At 38.4% G+C, this 17,405-nt stretch overlaps 1 protein-coding gene across 1 annotated transcript; it reads left to right on the forward strand.

Moving 5' to 3' along the window:
- The first annotated feature begins 6,529 nt into the window (after positions 1–6,529).
- Positions 6,530–8,810, forward strand: LOC121375934. The gene has a single exon (XM_041503659.1). It carries the CDS (start codon positions 6,780–6,782, stop codon positions 7,269–7,271), a length of 492 nt encoding a protein of 163 aa, XP_041359593.1. The 5' UTR covers positions 6,530–6,779; the 3' UTR covers positions 7,272–8,810.
- Positions 8,811–17,405: the final 8,595 nt, after the last annotated feature.

The following is a 17,405-nucleotide window of genomic DNA, read 5'->3' on the forward strand; positions in this document are numbered from 1 at the left end:
CCTGGGTGTGTTGCCTGGGGTTAGCACTGTTGACTAGAGATGAATTCTTAAGGAACATTAAGGCGTAATCATTTGAGCCTGATCCTATAAAAATAGACCCACGGATACACCCATATGGAGACCCAGAGATAGACCGAGAAGGTGAGACCCAAGAAGAGACCCATGAGTTTCTGAGTCGCAGTGTCAACTCTATCGTTCAATTAAGAGCTTAGACATATATATTTTATCTGTATCACCATGTTGTTAACTTATTAATAATGTTTTATGTTGGAAGTAAAACGAGAAATTATATCACCAACTTGTGACGTCTGTTCCTTCATTTACATTCAGATAAAAAGTACACTGTGTTACTATTTTGATAAATGACAAACTGCCCCCACCCCAGTAATAACTAATATAGTATTCCATATGCATGGGGGTGGGGGTGGGTGGGTGTAACATGTTAATGAGGGATTATAGATTTAAACAGAACAAGAAACTTTTTTTTATATTGGTGTAGTATTGATTCCTTTTTAACGAAATGAAACATTCCTATTTAAAAATGCATTGCAACCAAGTGTATATAACTTTTTCATCTAATTATTTTGTTATGTTTATTCCTGGAACATGTTTAGTTAGAAATACTACATGAAATTGTTGTCTGGTTGTCTGTCCCAGTACTTTGTGGCGGTGTCGCTCCAACGTTGTAGCATATTCGCGACCTGGCACATACCAGTCACCATAATAAAGAGGAGTACAGCCTTTTTCTTGTAAATGGTTTTTGGTAGGGGGCATCAGATATATCTTTATTTATTTTTAGTACGTAGCCATAATCCATCCATCCATCCATCCATCTCTCTCTCTCTCTCTCTCTCTCTCTCTCTCTCTCTCCTCTCTCTCTCTCTCTTTATGTGTCTGTTTTTGTCTGTCTTTCTATCTCTGTCTCTCCTCACTCTTTGTTCTCTCTCTCTCGCTCTCTCTCTCTCTCTCTCTCTCTCTCTCTCTCTCTCTCTCTCTCTCTCTCTCTCTCTCTCTCTCTCTCTCTCTCTCTCTCTCTCTCTCTCTCTCTCTCTCTCTCTCTCTCCCTCTCCCTCTCCCTCTTTCTCTCTCTGTCGGTGAACAAATACGTTGAGAGTGGCCTCTAATATAAATAAACCAGATAAAGAGACCCACTGAAAAACACGATGTTGTTGAACAACTAACCTTTAGCCTCCAAACACAGCTCTTATTCCACACGGCTCAGTTTACTCTTGACGTTTTCCTACGGCAGTGTGGCTATAACGACAAGAAAGTCAACAGGTTTCTTATAAATAACATGTTAACCGCCCACTTAATTGACCAATATGGAAACAAAATGATGCTTTACGATTGCGGTTTTAGGGAGGATACTGTGTTGGGGGCGGTGGGTGGTTTGGGGTGTTAATATCCCAACCATGGAAATCTACTGAACAACAAAGAAATTTATGTGCATGAAGATATATAAGAAATCGTCTTTAGGACGATACATCTCTGTTACTCTCTATAGTATATCGAAAAGCCGTGAAACACCCAGCCTCAAATATATGGTAACCACAACACACACACGCACAAACACACACACACACACACACACACACACTCACACGCACGCACGCACACACGCACACACACACATACGCATGCACGCACAGACACAAATATATACAAATATATTGGTTCGCTTAAGCTCACCTGTTACACCGTTATCTATTGCTCGCCAAATAACCACGATATCAAGACGTATGACTTAACACGATATTCTATATACACCTCACTTTCGGTCGAATTAATTATTGTATCACTATGTTATGGCAAATGTGGTCAATAAACAGAAAGTAGTAAATAATGAAACGAAAATAATGTGGAATCATTATGAACCAGATGTTGTAGTATCAAAAACATAAAAGACAATGGAATAACCTGTGATGTCCAAACAGACAGTCAGTGTTATAAACTTTTTAAAAAATCAGTCATAGGCTATTCCCGCAGACCCTTCATATATAATGGTTAAATAACCTTTTGGCGCTGTTTCTTTAGTTAATTTGTCTTGATAGTACATTTGTAGAGTAGTCCTAGAAGGCATTATGACAGTATATCTACATTCAAGTGTAGCTATCGAACTATGAAAACACAAACAAATAAGCATTGTAATATGGAGAAGTATTACAAATAAACATGGTAACTGACATGTGAGACGTACGCATTTGGCTAACTCTCGATTCAGTGGAGGGTTAAAAGGCTTAACGAAATGCATATTCTTTAGAGTCCTAACGTTGATTAACATAATCAATGAATAATAAAAGAAAAAAAAAGAAAAAAAAAAAAAAAAAAAGAAAAAAAAAAAGAAAACAATTATATGTTTACGACTGATGCAGTTAGAAAACCCCAAACGACATTATTCAATCCCTTGCTCAGTTATCAATGTGGGCGAATCTACTGTCTGGCCGTGATTGTTGAAACAAAATTAATGTATTTTTAGGAAAAACACAAAACATACGTACTCGTTGAACCAGGCTCAGGCAAGTTAGTGTACTTTACTAATGGTGTGGAGTTTTTGAGGGTTTTTTTTTTCTTTTTAAAATCTGTTTTTATTGTTTAATCTTGATATGCAGTACGAGACTGTTCTTATTGTTTCTCTTTTTAAAACTGTGCACTTGACTACATATCAAATGAGTTACATAAGTTGCACCGGCGAAGTAATCAACTGCAAATACCAATCAAATGTTATCTTTCTTCACGCTGTCTTCTCTCTCTTACCTATCCTGAATCATTTCAAATGATTACATATGTTGTTGTAGTGAGTCGTTTTGCACCTAGAATACGTTTACCTTTAACTGGTACCAGTTGTCTACCAGACACATCATACTCAGACACACTCTGGTATACCACGTGCGTATATTATTTTTCTTGGTACAGACCCAGCATCATATCTTAATGTGTTGTTAAGAGTAATCGGCTAACGGGGGTCCGGTTCCAGGAACACCAACAGGAATACGCTCTCTAAGAGTTGGAGTTTCTTAGTGCATCCTGAACCATCGCTTAAGTTACATGTATTACAGCATATTCTAAGTGTAAACACGCAACTGGGCAGCTACTCGTCGACAAGATGTGCGAGGAGTATCAGTGCTAAAATAAAAGCGAGCGTGCGTATGTACATTCACAAACATGCACTTTCACATACATTACATCATGATCATCATCATGATCATGATCATGATCATGATGATCATCATCATCAGTATTATTATTATTATTATTATTATTATTTTATTATATATATATATATATATATATATATATTACTATTATTATTATAACTTGATTTTCGAGCTTATATTCAATTAAAGTCACAGACCCTAGTTTCAGCCTGTAAATATAGGACACTAAGTTTGGTTAATCTACAAACCTGTAAATATAGGACACTAAGTATGGTCAATCTACAAACCTGTAAATATAGGACACTAAGTATGGTCAATCTACAAACCTGTAAATATAGGACACTAAGTATGGTCAATCTACAAACCTGTAAATATAGGACACTAAGTTTGGTCAATCTACAAACCTGTAAATATTGGACACTAAGTTTGGTTAATCTACAAACCTGTAAATATGAACTCTAAGTTTGGTTAATCTACAAACCTGTAAATATAGGACACTAAGTTTGGTTAATCTACAAACCTGTAACACATTTGGATAAAATTGAAATATATAATATAACAAAAATCTTACGTCATTGAAACGGGAAAATATCCTTTAGAAAAGAATAGAACTCATCCTCATAACCGTTACTTCTCAAAAGTACGTCTGTTCTGGGACAAGTCCCTGGCTATCCAGAGACGGGCCCTGGGACGGACATGCTCGAAACTCTAGTGGTATATGAGCATGTAAACATCATTCGCACTCGCACTCAAAAGTAGGTGAGCTTTAAAAATTATGAAAAATGTATTTAGTGGTATTACAAACACCAGGATGATGAGACACACTTCGAATGTATGGAAGTTAATAGTCTAAACAATCAAATGTAAGCAAAGTCTGATTTAAATTACCCCACCCAAGAAAAAGAAAAAAAAAAACCCCAGCAAAACAACAAATCAACCAACCCCCCCCCCCCCCCCCCCCCCCCCCCCCCCCCCCAAGCTCTAATAGTGAAATATACCCTGTAGTGTTTACAAACTAGGGTCTGCGATGTTTATGCACATTCTTGGGCGCACATCTCAACGATGTGGACTATGTTGTAGAACAGTAGGCTCAGGGCCGGATTTAGACCTTGGTGGGGCAAGGGCAGGGGCCCGGGGCACTTCAGGTTCGGGGGCCCCTCAACATAGAAATTAAATTACATATCAAATAAAAATGAACTAATTTTATAATTATTACATTTTTTTGTAAAGAAGTCCATAGTCTGGGGGGTGGGGGTGGGGGGGGAGGCTCTGGCAGGGGAAGACCCGGGGCAATTGCCCCCTTTGCCCCCTTATAAATCCGGTACTGAGTAGGCTAGAGGTTAGTTGTTACTGAAGTCGGTGTAGTAGCATCATACCTCCACTTTCAGACATCACGCTGAGTGACAGTTGGTGTGCAGTGGCGAACCCAATACCCACCAGCTTTACGGCTGACGGCAGATTGAAGTATAGCTTACAGGTATGTTTGAAATAAATGATCGATGTACTACTAAACACACTCGGAGTCAAAAACCTAGTTAACTTGACATCGTGTCGCAGAAATACACATCGATCGATATATTCTTGTTTGTAAAGATCCCTGCTTCAATTTAATTGGAAAGTGTTTTCAAGCTACATGTTTTCGCGTAAAACAGTTCTCGTAGATTCTTGCTAATGTAATTACAAAACTAGAACATTTACGTAATGAAATAAAACGACGTCCCTCAATTCACAAATATCAGCTATAGGAACGCATATTATTTTATTTAACGACATCGCGATGCACTTTAAAGGGACATTCCTGAGTTTGCTGCATTGTAAGATTTTTTTGACTAATAAAATATTTCTACGATTAAACTTACATATTAAATATATTGTTTTGTTTAGAATATCAGTGTCTGTATATTCAATGTGTTTCTGGTTGTCTTAATATTTGTAAGAAAGAAAGAAAGAAAAAAATGTTTTATTTAACGACGCACTCAACACATTTTTATTTATAAGCCCAAACTGGATTTTGTCTTCAAATAATTTCATACGTACGAAAAAAACAACAATATTTTAGGAAACAAAATGAAATTTAACCTAGTACAAATATTAGAACGATCAGAAACACGTTTAATGCACAGCCACTAATATTTTATGCAGAAAATACATTTGATATGTAATTGCAATCGTTAAAACGTTTCTGTTAGTCGATAACTGCAGCAAACTCAGGAATGTCCCTTTAAACTACGGCTATTTTGCGTCTGACATATTGTTATTTTGACATATTGTCTAGCAGAAACTCTCTTGGGTCATTTAGACTCCTCCTACGGAATATCAGCAAACGATATTTTATCAAATTTGCTTTGTATACCACCACCACCAGAGCACATTGATTTATTAATCATCGACATTTGGTAATTCTGACATATAGTCTTATGGTCTTTTATAGTATTCCTGTCTAAGATAATATGTCAAAATTACCAACTGTTTGACATCCAATAGCCAATGATTATCACATCAGTGTACCCTAATTGAGTCGTTAACTGCCAACGCAGTTCGTTGCACCTTGTAGCATAGTTATTGCTCGTATTTATTATGATTCGAAAAAAGTTGTTGAATTTAATAATGCTATATGAACTAGTTAAAACTTCTGGAAAATTCTGGGAAAAGACTAAACGATGTAAGAAAATGAATTATGGCGATCTAACACTTGACGATTTTATTTGTTGATCATTTCAAACAGTTATCTGGTGTGTTCCATTGCTAGTATGTTTATATTCAATGCATCTAATCCAAATAAAGTACCTATGTCCTTCACTAAAATATGTTTAATTGTTCAAGTATCTGTCCTAATATGAAACTATGTATAGTGTTTAAGTATTAATCATAATTAGCAAACTTTTCAATAGAACATTTCCATAGAATCTACGATTTTTATTGCTTGGTGGTGTGAATTTTCAAGTGTTAATAGTTAAAACAATTGCTTACTGGTTTAATACAGTAATTGTTACACCCCTATTTCCTTGCAGAACTGTGTCTGTATTTAGTAATAAATAATGCCGGTGATCTTCTTCAATGCACGACAGTAAATTGAATATTACGAAAAATCTTTCAAAAACCGCAGGATACTTTTCTTTTACCATTATTAGTCCACATGATGTGTGACGTAAGTACAAGGAGGACTACACTAATCTGCTGGAGAGTTGAAGTAATCGTATATTCTCCAAGCGCCACGGATTCTCACGGTCTTGTTTACAAGGAAGTGTTTGGCAGCGCAGCGTCAGAGTTTCTCTGAAAGCAGCCAACCAGCGGTCGGCGCATCGATATATAAAACACTTGGCTGTAACGCGTCTAGCAGACGACCGCTTCTTTCTCGTAGAGAGTAGATCAGTCGAATCGTAGCATCAGAGAAGTGTAAAATTGAACACAACAATATATCAAAGAACTGTAAAACTGAACTTAACGATATATCAGAGAACTGTACATTTGAATATCGTGAGGAGTCTCTGTCAGTTCCTGCTTCATCGAAAATTTCTGTTTTGTGTTTATATTGATACTTCACAGAACTACAGAAAAAAAGTTGAAATAGGAAAAAAAAACACGTGTTGCTGATTGCTATCGAGATCCTCGCTAACTACCAACATGCGACACATCGTTAACCTAGAAGACAGTCAGCTATTAAAGGTTTCTCCATTCCCGATAGAAGCTCACGACGGACATCAGGTGAAGTCCGGCAACATCTACCTCGTCCAGACGGTCAACCGGCGAAGTCGGCGCATCCCCGTGTATGTGCAGGTGTATCGGAACTCGTTCGAGCACTACGCCGTCGTGTCAAGGAACAAACTCTGTCCTAAGTGTATGTTCCTCAATCTGAGAAACTCATTCGTCATGCACAACGACAACGACGACGACGACAACGCCGGCACCGAGCTGAAGGTCGTGTCCAATGACTTGGAAGGCACGTCGCTGGTCCTCGACGTCGTCGTCAAGGAAGACGTGGCCGACTGGGTGGACGTACTGCAGAGCGACTCTCCCGCGTCCTCGCCCAAGCTGATGTCATCGTCGCCGCCACTGTCGTCGTCGGTTCGCAAGATGTCACAGTTGCAGACGTTGACGGAGTCGGAAGAAGAATGAGGCAGCTAGGGTTGAATGGCTTGTGAGGTTGAACTCTTTATACAAGACGTGGTTGTGAGTAAAGGTTGTGATGACCGAACATTTGATCGAAAGGACAGAAGAAAGTAGTTTTTCAGGACGTTTTCACGAAGCTGAGCGGTGATCAATGGAGACAGGTGGAATGGACAGAAAAAAGATTTGCGTTGTCGGGAACTGTGATGGAATTGGTGGAATTGACAGAATGAGCATTCGTTTTTAAAGACGTTTGATGAGCTTTGTGATATTTGAACTTTGGTGACACTGGAAGAGTGAAGTAAGTTTTCAAGACGTTTTTGTGAACTTTATGATAATTTAACACTGGTGGTATTTGAGATTAAAGAAGAAATACTTTTTTAAAAAGATACTTCTTTAATGACTTTTGGTTGTGATAACTGAACATTGATGGTATCTGAACGTGAGTTGGACTGAATCACCATGAGTGAACTGAACTTGTTTGTTACGTTTTCGCGAACACTGACTGTGATAATCTCAGATGTCTATTGTTATTACTTCTTGTTATACTGTGCCAGTGCTTGCCTGGTGTGTTCCTTCTTTGAAAACTAAATAATTATATCCATCTAAATTATAAGGTAAGATTGCGCTCATTAAATAAGTAACCCGAAACTACTCGGATCTGCATAATGTTAAAAGAACGTCTTCGACTCTAGTTAATGCTAATTTAAAGGCATCAAGTAACCATTTTTATTAAAAACAGTATGCTTACAATAAACAATACAGTAAATTATAACATTATCATAATTATTATTAAAATACGTGGTCTAGGTTGGGTAACCGAATTACAATTTTGTACTGAGTTTCTGGTATTTTTTCTAATATCTCATAATTAATTATTTTGTTTTATGGGCGGGTCGCAATCGAGGGGGGGGTGGGGGGGGGGGTTCTATTCGTAGAATCATTTTATAGCCCTTGGTAAATAATGATAAGTTATACAGATGCATCTATGTGAACCTTAACAAAACTAAGCCTTTGATTTAATATGTCTTTTACACTACGCATTTGATACGATATAAAGATTTAATATACTGTGACGCACTGACTATACCAATACACATAAATAATTTCAAACATTTCACAGATTTTAACAAAAGAGACATAATGACATTTTGACTATTTATTAACACTAATATGCATTCCAGACATTGATTGCGTTACACGAACTGTGTCTATTAAATTATATGCTGTGTCATATTGATTTGGTAGACTCTCACTTACTCTTCGTGTATGGTTGACGTTATTACTGTGAATACAGACTGAACTTGGACGTTCTTTTTTTTGAGAACATCAGTTCAGTCGCTTATTTCTTGATACAAACAAACAATAACCCAGTGTTTCAATCAATCAGTCACAATATTGGTTGAGGGGAGTGTAACGTACCCTACATTTCATTTCAACTTATTTTCGTGCTTATATTCAATTAGAGTTCAAGCACGCTGTGCTTGACACACATCTCAGCTGTCTGGGCTGTCTGTCCAGGACAGTGAGTTAGTTGTTAGTGGTTAGTAAAGGAGAAGAAGGTGTAGTGGTCTTACACCTTCCCATTGAGTCATAAAAAATCGCTCTGGGTGGGAGCTGGTACCGGGCTGCGAATCCTGTACCTACCAGCCTTATGTCTGATGGCGTAACCACGACACCACCGAGGCCAGTGTACCCTACCAAAAAAAAAAAAAAAAAAAAAAAATGCGCCTGGATCTTATGTAAATTATTATTACGACACAGAAAGTCCCTGATCGACTGGTTTTCAACTTGTTTGGTTCTTGTTGACACACTGTGTGCCGAGTTCTCATTTTATTGTTCGTTTTACATTTTGTCACACATCGTTGTCTTGTACGAAATAAATAAAGTATTTTTTTATATTTATTTCATGTTTTTCTTATTCTTCTATACATTAGAAAGTTAATTAATGATCTTCATCAATTGTACGTCTGCCGCTGAACTGAATATCTTTTTACAGCGCCAAAAGGTCAGTTTCTTCTTTTATTACATACCTATTCAATCTTACTATAGTGATAAAGATATTTTGAAACCGTGTGATAAATTTATTTTAAATGGGGAATTCCCTTTTTTGTTTTACTGCAGTTAGCGCCTTGTATGTACTGACGTCATATGTGATTTACAAATGACGTCACATCGTATTTGAAACATTATACAAGGCTGCCGCAAAGTATGATTCTTAACGTTAAGTAAATCCATGAAACGAGTTTTGATAATAGATTTAACAAAGCGTTGTTATGACGTTAAATTTAAAACCATTTTTCTAAAACATGAAAGAATGTATGTAATAAAACCAGAACTTCACATACGTTGTTTTCGCTTCCTATTTATTGTACTCGTTTATTTAGCGAAAGAACATACCACTCTACTGCTACGCGGTTTCGTGGTATATATTCTTGCATAAAATAAACTCGTGCATTAAATAGGAAGCTAAAAAAAAAAAACGTATGTGAAATTCTGTATATTTATTTATTATAATTTATTTACTAATATTTATTTTATTTGTAACTTATGTTCGAACTTATGTTCAAGTAAGTTAGAATCACACTATGATGGATGTCCACAGAGAACGGAGGTCAATGTTTGATGGATAGATCGGGTTGTCCGTAGAGAACAGAGCCGGTTTATCCTAGTAGCACATGTGGCACGTGCTACGGTCCCCGTGCTTCAGGGGGCCCCGCGGTGATGTGTACATTTATTTTACCCATGTTATTCCCCCCCCCCCCCCTCCCCGAGGGGGTTGCAAAATATATATCTTGGGAAGGGGACCCACTGTTATTTGTGCTACAGACCCTGCAGATCCTTAAAACGGCTCTGATAGAGAACGGAGGTCAATGTTTGCTGGATATATAAGGTTATCCATAAACAGCGAAGGTCAACGTTTGCTAGTAAACAAGTTGATGTAGTGGCCCGGCATTTTTCGTCAGAGATAAATATTTGCTCATGGAAACCAATATCTACTAGTTAAAAACCTGATGGAACCAGATTCCTATTATAGTTAAAGTCGACGACAGTCACTTTTTGGACCCTTGTTTTGACTTCGTACACAATAAATAAAACATATCCAACGATATTTTGATATGATATATTTAACAAAAGGTACTTTTTATTCTATTCATCTTTTAAAACTTAAAATTAATATTTTGTCCATAATTATGAAGAAAAAAATAAATACCGATCTGTAAACAGCGTTGTCTGCTTGTTATAGAAATTTGACAGGAGTCGAGGTTAGTAGACCAGTTTTTATTTTAATCATCAACTACCCATGTCAATATTGTGGTCTGTAGAATTTGATTTGATTGTATTATACACCATCAACAAAACGTGTTACTATTGTCGTCTATAGATTTTGATTTGGTGGTATTATACATCAACTACCCGTGTTAATATTGTGGTCTGTGGAATTTGATTTGGTTTTATTATACATCATCAACTACCAGTGTTACTATTGTCGTCTATAGAATTTCATTTCAGTCGAGCTATTGATTCGTCAAGCATTTTCAGGATGGATGTTTTAACATGGTTGTGACTGCTCTCACGAAGCACTGTCACGTGTTTTGATACTGCGTACCTCCTTCCTTACTTGTTTGAGAGGACTGGCACGTACTGGCCTGTCTTAGACAGGACTTCCATTTTTGGCATATAATGAGAGAGGACTGCCATTTCATGGTTTGTACGAGATTATTGTCCTTTCTGGACATGCCTGAGAGAGGACTGCCATTTCCTGACCTGCCTACACCCAAAAATCCAAGAACAAAAAAACACACCAAACAAACGCAAAACAATAAAATAAATTATATATATATATATATATATATATAATTAAAAAAACCCCAAAGAAACACGAGAATACTGGCCCCATTGCACCAGGGTGACCAACAGTACACACTTACATGACATGTAAAAAGCAAAGCTGGAAATAAAATAGTATAACAATTTTTTCGGTGCATTTATATCAAAGTGACCCCCCCCCCCCCCCCCCCCCACCACCACCACCACCACCACTCAAATGTAACAATTTGCTCAAAGTAAGGCACACACGAATTTCCAGATGATGGAGAATTCCGTACAAGATTAATCAATACTTTTTCAATGTGTGCCTTTATGCTATCATTTATCTATTTTTGACACCGAATAACCGATGTGGACAGTACATACCAAGCCCTTTTTGACAACAGTTGTGGATACCTGATTGGAATAAGAAATAGCCAAATGGGTGTGTTTATACACATTGTGTATATACACACAAAAACACAGTGTATCACTCACAGAAACACAGTTCTCGTACTCACTGAAAGAGTGTATCTCGTACTCACAGTGTAAACTCACAGAAAGTGTATCTCGTATTCACAGCAAAACAGTGTATCTCATACTCACAGAAACACAGTTATGTACCGAACAATCGTACTCATGTATTCGTACTCACAGCAACACTGCATCGTACTCACAGAAACACAGTGTATCTCGTACTCTCGTACTCACAGAAAGAGTGTATCTCGTACTCACAGAAACAGTGTATCTCGTACTTATAGTGTATCTCGTACTTGTATCACACAAACACAAACTCACAGTGTATCTCGTACTCACAGAAAGTGTATCTCGTACTCACAGAAAAACAGTGTAGCTCGTACTCACTGAAACAGTGTATCTCGTACTTACAGCAAAGTGTATCAGTGTATCTCATACTCACTCACAGAAACACAGTGTATCTCGTACTCACAGCAACAGTGTATCACAGAAACAGTGTATCTCGTACTCACAGTACTCACAGAAACACAGTGTATCTCGTACTCACAGTGTATCTCATACTCACACAAACAGCTCGTAACAGAAACAGTGTATCTCGTACGTACTCACTCACAGAAAAGTGTATCTCATACACACAAACAGTGTATCTCGTACTCACAATACTCACACACAAAAAGTGTATCTCATACTCACAGAAACAGTGTATCTCGTATCTCTCATACTCACACAAACAGAAACAATGAGTGTATCTCGTACTCACAGAAACAGTGAAACAGTGTATCTCGTACTTACAGTGTATAACTCACACACACACAGTGTATCTCACTCACAATAACAGTGAATCTCGTACTCACAGTGTGTATCTCGTACTCACATAAACAGTGTATCTCACACTCAAAAACCGTGTATCATACTCACACAAACAGTGTATCTCACAGATAATATTCACAGAAACACGCGAGGTGTATCTCTGTACTCACACAATTTACCATAGTTTGACACAGTGTATCTCGTGTCGTTAAAGATTCATTCATAGAATTCAGTGTATCTCGTACTCACAAAAACACAGTGTATCTCGTACTCACAGAAACAATGTATCTCGTACTCACTGAAACTGTATCTCGTACTCACAGAAACACAGTGTATTTCATACTCACATATAAAGTGTATCTCGTACTCACAGAAAGTGTATCTCGTATTCACAGCAACAGTGTATCTCATACTCACAGAAACACAGTGTATTTCGTACTCACAGCAACAGTGTATCTTACTCACAGAAACACAGTGTATTTCGTACTCACAGCAACAGTGTATCGTACTCACGGAAACACAGTGTATCTCGTACTCACAGCAACACTGCATCTCGTACTCACAGAAACACAGTGTATCTCGTACTCACAGAGACAGTGTATCTCGTACTCACAGAAATATAGCTTATCTCGTACTCACAGAAAGTGTGTATCTCGTACTCAAAGAAACAGTGCATCTCGTACTTCTAGAAACAGTGTATCTCGTACTTATAGAAACAGTGTATCTCGTACTCACAGAAACAGTGTGTCTCGTACTCACAGCCACAGTGTATCTCGTACTCACAGAAAGAGTGTATCTCGTACTCACAGAAACAGCGTATCTCGTACTCACAGAAACATAGTGTATCTCGTACTCACAGCAAACGTGTATCTCGTACTCACAGAAACACAGTGTATCTCGTACTTACAGAGAGAGAGAGAGAGTGTATCTCGTACTCACCGAAACACAGCGTATCTCCTACTCACAGAAACAGTGTATCTCGTACTTACAGAAACACAGTGTATCTCGTACTCACAGAAACAGTGTCTCTCATACTCATAGAAACAGTGTATCTCGTACTTACAGAAACACAGTGTATCTCGTACTCACAGAAACACAGTGTATATTGTACTCACAGAAAGAGTGTATGTCATACTCACACAAACAGTGTATCTGATAATCACAGAAACAGTGTATCTCGTACTCACAATAACAGTGTATCTCGTACTCACAGAAACAGAGTGTATCTTGTACTCACAGAAAGAGTGTATCTCATACTCACACAAACAGTGTATCTCATATTCACAGAAACAGTGTATCTCGTACTCACAATAACAGTGTATCTCGTACTCACAGAAACAGTGTATCTCATACTCACACAAACAGTGTATCTCGTACTCACAATGACAGTGTATCTTGTACTCACACAAACAGTGTATCTCGTACTCACAATAACATTGTATATCGTACACACACAAACGGTGTATCTCATACTCACACAAACAGTGTATCTCGTACTCACACAAACAGTGTATCTCATACTCACACAAACAGTGTATCTCGTACTCACAATAACAGTGTATCTCGTACTCACAGAAACAGTGTATCTCATACTCACACGCACAGTGTATCTCGTACTCACAATGACAGTGTATCTTGTACTCACACACACACAGTGTATCTCGTACTCACAATAACAGTGAATCTCGTACTCACACAAACGGTGTATCTCATACTCACACAAACAGTGTATCTCGTACTCACATAAACAGTGTATCTCACACTCACACAAACCGTGTATCTCATACTCACACAAACAGTGTATCTCGTACTCACACAAACAGTGTATATCATATTCACAGAAACACGCGAGGTGTAGTTTAGTGGTAGAGCGTCTGCTAAGGTACATTAAACCCTAATTACTGGTACATGTTTTTTTGCATTTACCATAGTTTGACACCCAATAGCCGATGTATTTTTCGTGCTGGGGTGTCGTTAAAGATTCATTCATTCTTTATTCACTGGTACATGAAAGACAGCCATATGTCTACAGAATACCTTGTATAGAATTTGGATAATAATAGCCTATATGCCGAAGGCGCATCTCTCTCTCTCTCCCCCTCTCTCTCTCTCTCTCTCTCTCTCTCTCTCTCTCTCTCTCTCTCTCTCTCTCTCTCTCTCTCTCTCTCTCTCTCTCTCTCTCTCTCTCTCACACACACACACACACACGCACACACTAAATATATCTTCTTTCTTTCTTTCACGTCCTCTGGCTGCCTGTCTCTCAATCTTCTTTAGCTCTCATTTTACCTTCTTTCACTGCCCCTCCATGTTTTTATCTCAACTTGTTATCATTGTTAATAAACTGTTCGAATTTAGTGAGGTGTCATTTTAACTGTCCAGGAATATCTTGCCCGCACACGAAGAAGTTTCCATCCTAGTGACGCGTCAAGATCCTCTGACATTTTCCAAATAAGTCGTGTCAAAACATCATTCAACGTAAAACTAGTATTAGGAATTTGTATATACCAGATCAAGCTGACCATTTCAAATTGCCACCAGTTTACGCAAATAATGATGACACCACCACAGTTTTAGCTGGAAGTTACCTACTCAAAAAGCGATGATGTTATAGACGATGTTATACACGATGGTGGCGGATAATTCCAGCGTTACGGGCGTGCTACTATACAAACATTGTGTATAATATGTATTTCAGTACTATTTAATGTTTTAATACCAGTTTATTTTGATGATGGATTATGTCTATCTGATACGTTATGTACACATCTGTATAATAATAAATATCAAAGATCATATTGTAGTAATTATATTAGTTATTTTAGGTGATACATAGGCCTATACAGAACCTCACATACGTTGTTTTCGCTTCCTATTTATTGCACGAGTTTATTTTGCGCAATAATATGGGCCTATAGGCTATATACCACGCAAATAAACGAGTGCAATAAATATGAAGCGAAAACAACGTATGTGAGATTCTGTATTTACTACATACCATCTTTTACTTTTACAAATCGGTTTTTAATTTAACGTCATAAATACACTTTCTTAAATCTATGATCAATCCTCCTTTCATGGATTTACTTAACGTTAAGAATTATACTCTGTATACTGTGGCAATCTTGTGTAATGTTTCAAATACGATGTGACGTAATGTGTAAATCATACATGACGTCAGTAACAAAACGGCACTAATTTCAGTAAAAATTAAAAGGGAATTCCCCATTTACAAGTTCCGGTCCAGATTGCACATATGTGTGATACAAGATAAATTTATCATACGATTTGAAAATGTCTTTATCACTAAAGTAAGACTCAATAGGTATGTAATAAAACTCCGTGTTGGACGTGGTGGGTTCAAAGACGTAACGACAAAGCGACAACGTTGCTTGTACGTGAAAATAACATTGAATAATAATAGGCTACATTTAAGAAATCATTACGCCATACCCACCCAAAATACTTTCCTGTCCTGGACGGAGGACGCGGCATAAGTCGACATCTGCGCCCATGACAGGCGTGCGCTACAACAGCTTGGCCTGAATGTGCACGTTAAGCCCTATGACCTGACCTGACCTGACCTGACCTGATCTGATCTCAGCGCAGTCGGTGAAGTGCTAACCTGACGTCCTTGCGTCGTAAGATCGAACCACCACCGACTGTCTGGCACGCACTGTAAACATGATTACTCACCGATTGCGCCATGTGTCACCCAGTCTGTCACATGCATGGTTTAGAACCACCACCGACTGTCTGGCACGCACTGTAAACATGATTACTCACCGATTGCGCCATGTGTCACCCAGTCTGTCACATGCATGGTTTAGAACCACCACCGACTGTCTGGCACGCACTGTAAACATGATTACTCACCGATTGCGCCATGTGTCACCCAGTCTGTCACATGCATGGTTTAGAACCACCACCGACTGTCTGGCATGCACTGTAAACATGATTACTCACCGATTGCGCCATGTGTCACCCAGTCTGTCACATGCATGGTTTAGAACCACCACCGACTGTCTGGCACGCACTGTAAACATGATTACTCACCGATTGCGCCATGTGTCACCCAGTCTGTCACATGCATGGTTTAGAACCACCACCGACTGTCTGGCACGCACTGTAAACATGATTACTCACCGATTGCGCCATGTGTCACCCAGTCTGTCACATGCATGGTTTAGAACCACCACCGACTGTCTGGCACGCACTGTAAACATGATTACTCACCGATTGCGCCATGTGTCACCCAGTCTGTCACATGCATGGTTTAGAACCACCACCGACTGTCTGGCACGCACTGTAAACATGATTACTCACCGATTGCGCCATGTGTCACCCAGTCTGTGACAGGCATGGTTTAGTTACATCTCGAACTGTGAAAGTATTTGTTTAAAGTTGATGCCTAATCATTTGCTTTATCTGTATATGATCTGAACCCCTAGGCGGATCGATAAGGTTTTCTCCTCGTCCCAACCAATGTTCAACGACTAGCATATCAAAGAACGTGGTAGGTCCTGTCCTGTCTGCGGGGAAGTGCATGTAAAAGCTCTATTTCTGATAATGGAAAACAATTAGTCAAATTTAACCAATTTAATTTTTCATGTTTAATTAATCAATGTATTCTTTCGAAGTGGTTGAACAAAACAAACTTTAAAAATGTGTTTGTTGTTTTTAGTTTAGTTGTTTAGCTTTCTACTGGAGTCGATAGTATTCCCACGTGAGGTCCAACGTGTTGTGGAAACGACCTCTCCGGGTGAACCCACGAGTTTGTAGTCCCTGGGTCACATTGATTTGCTAATCATTGGCTACTGGATGTCAAACATTTGCTAATTCTGACATATACTCTTTGAGAGGAAGCCCGCTGCATATTTTAATTAGTAACAGGGGATCTTTTATATACACCATCTCACAGACAGGATAGCACATACCACGGCCTTTCATATACCAGTCGTGGTGAAATGGATCCCCTAACGAGGATCGATCCTAGACCGAACGCGCATCAAGTCAGCGCATTACCACTGGGCTACATGGTCAAAG

Source organism: Gigantopelta aegis, chromosome 6 (genome assembly GCF_016097555.1).
Source record: "Gigantopelta aegis isolate Gae_Host chromosome 6, Gae_host_genome, whole genome shotgun sequence".
NCBI classification, from domain to species: domain Eukaryota; kingdom Metazoa; phylum Mollusca; class Gastropoda; order Neomphalida; family Peltospiridae; genus Gigantopelta; species Gigantopelta aegis.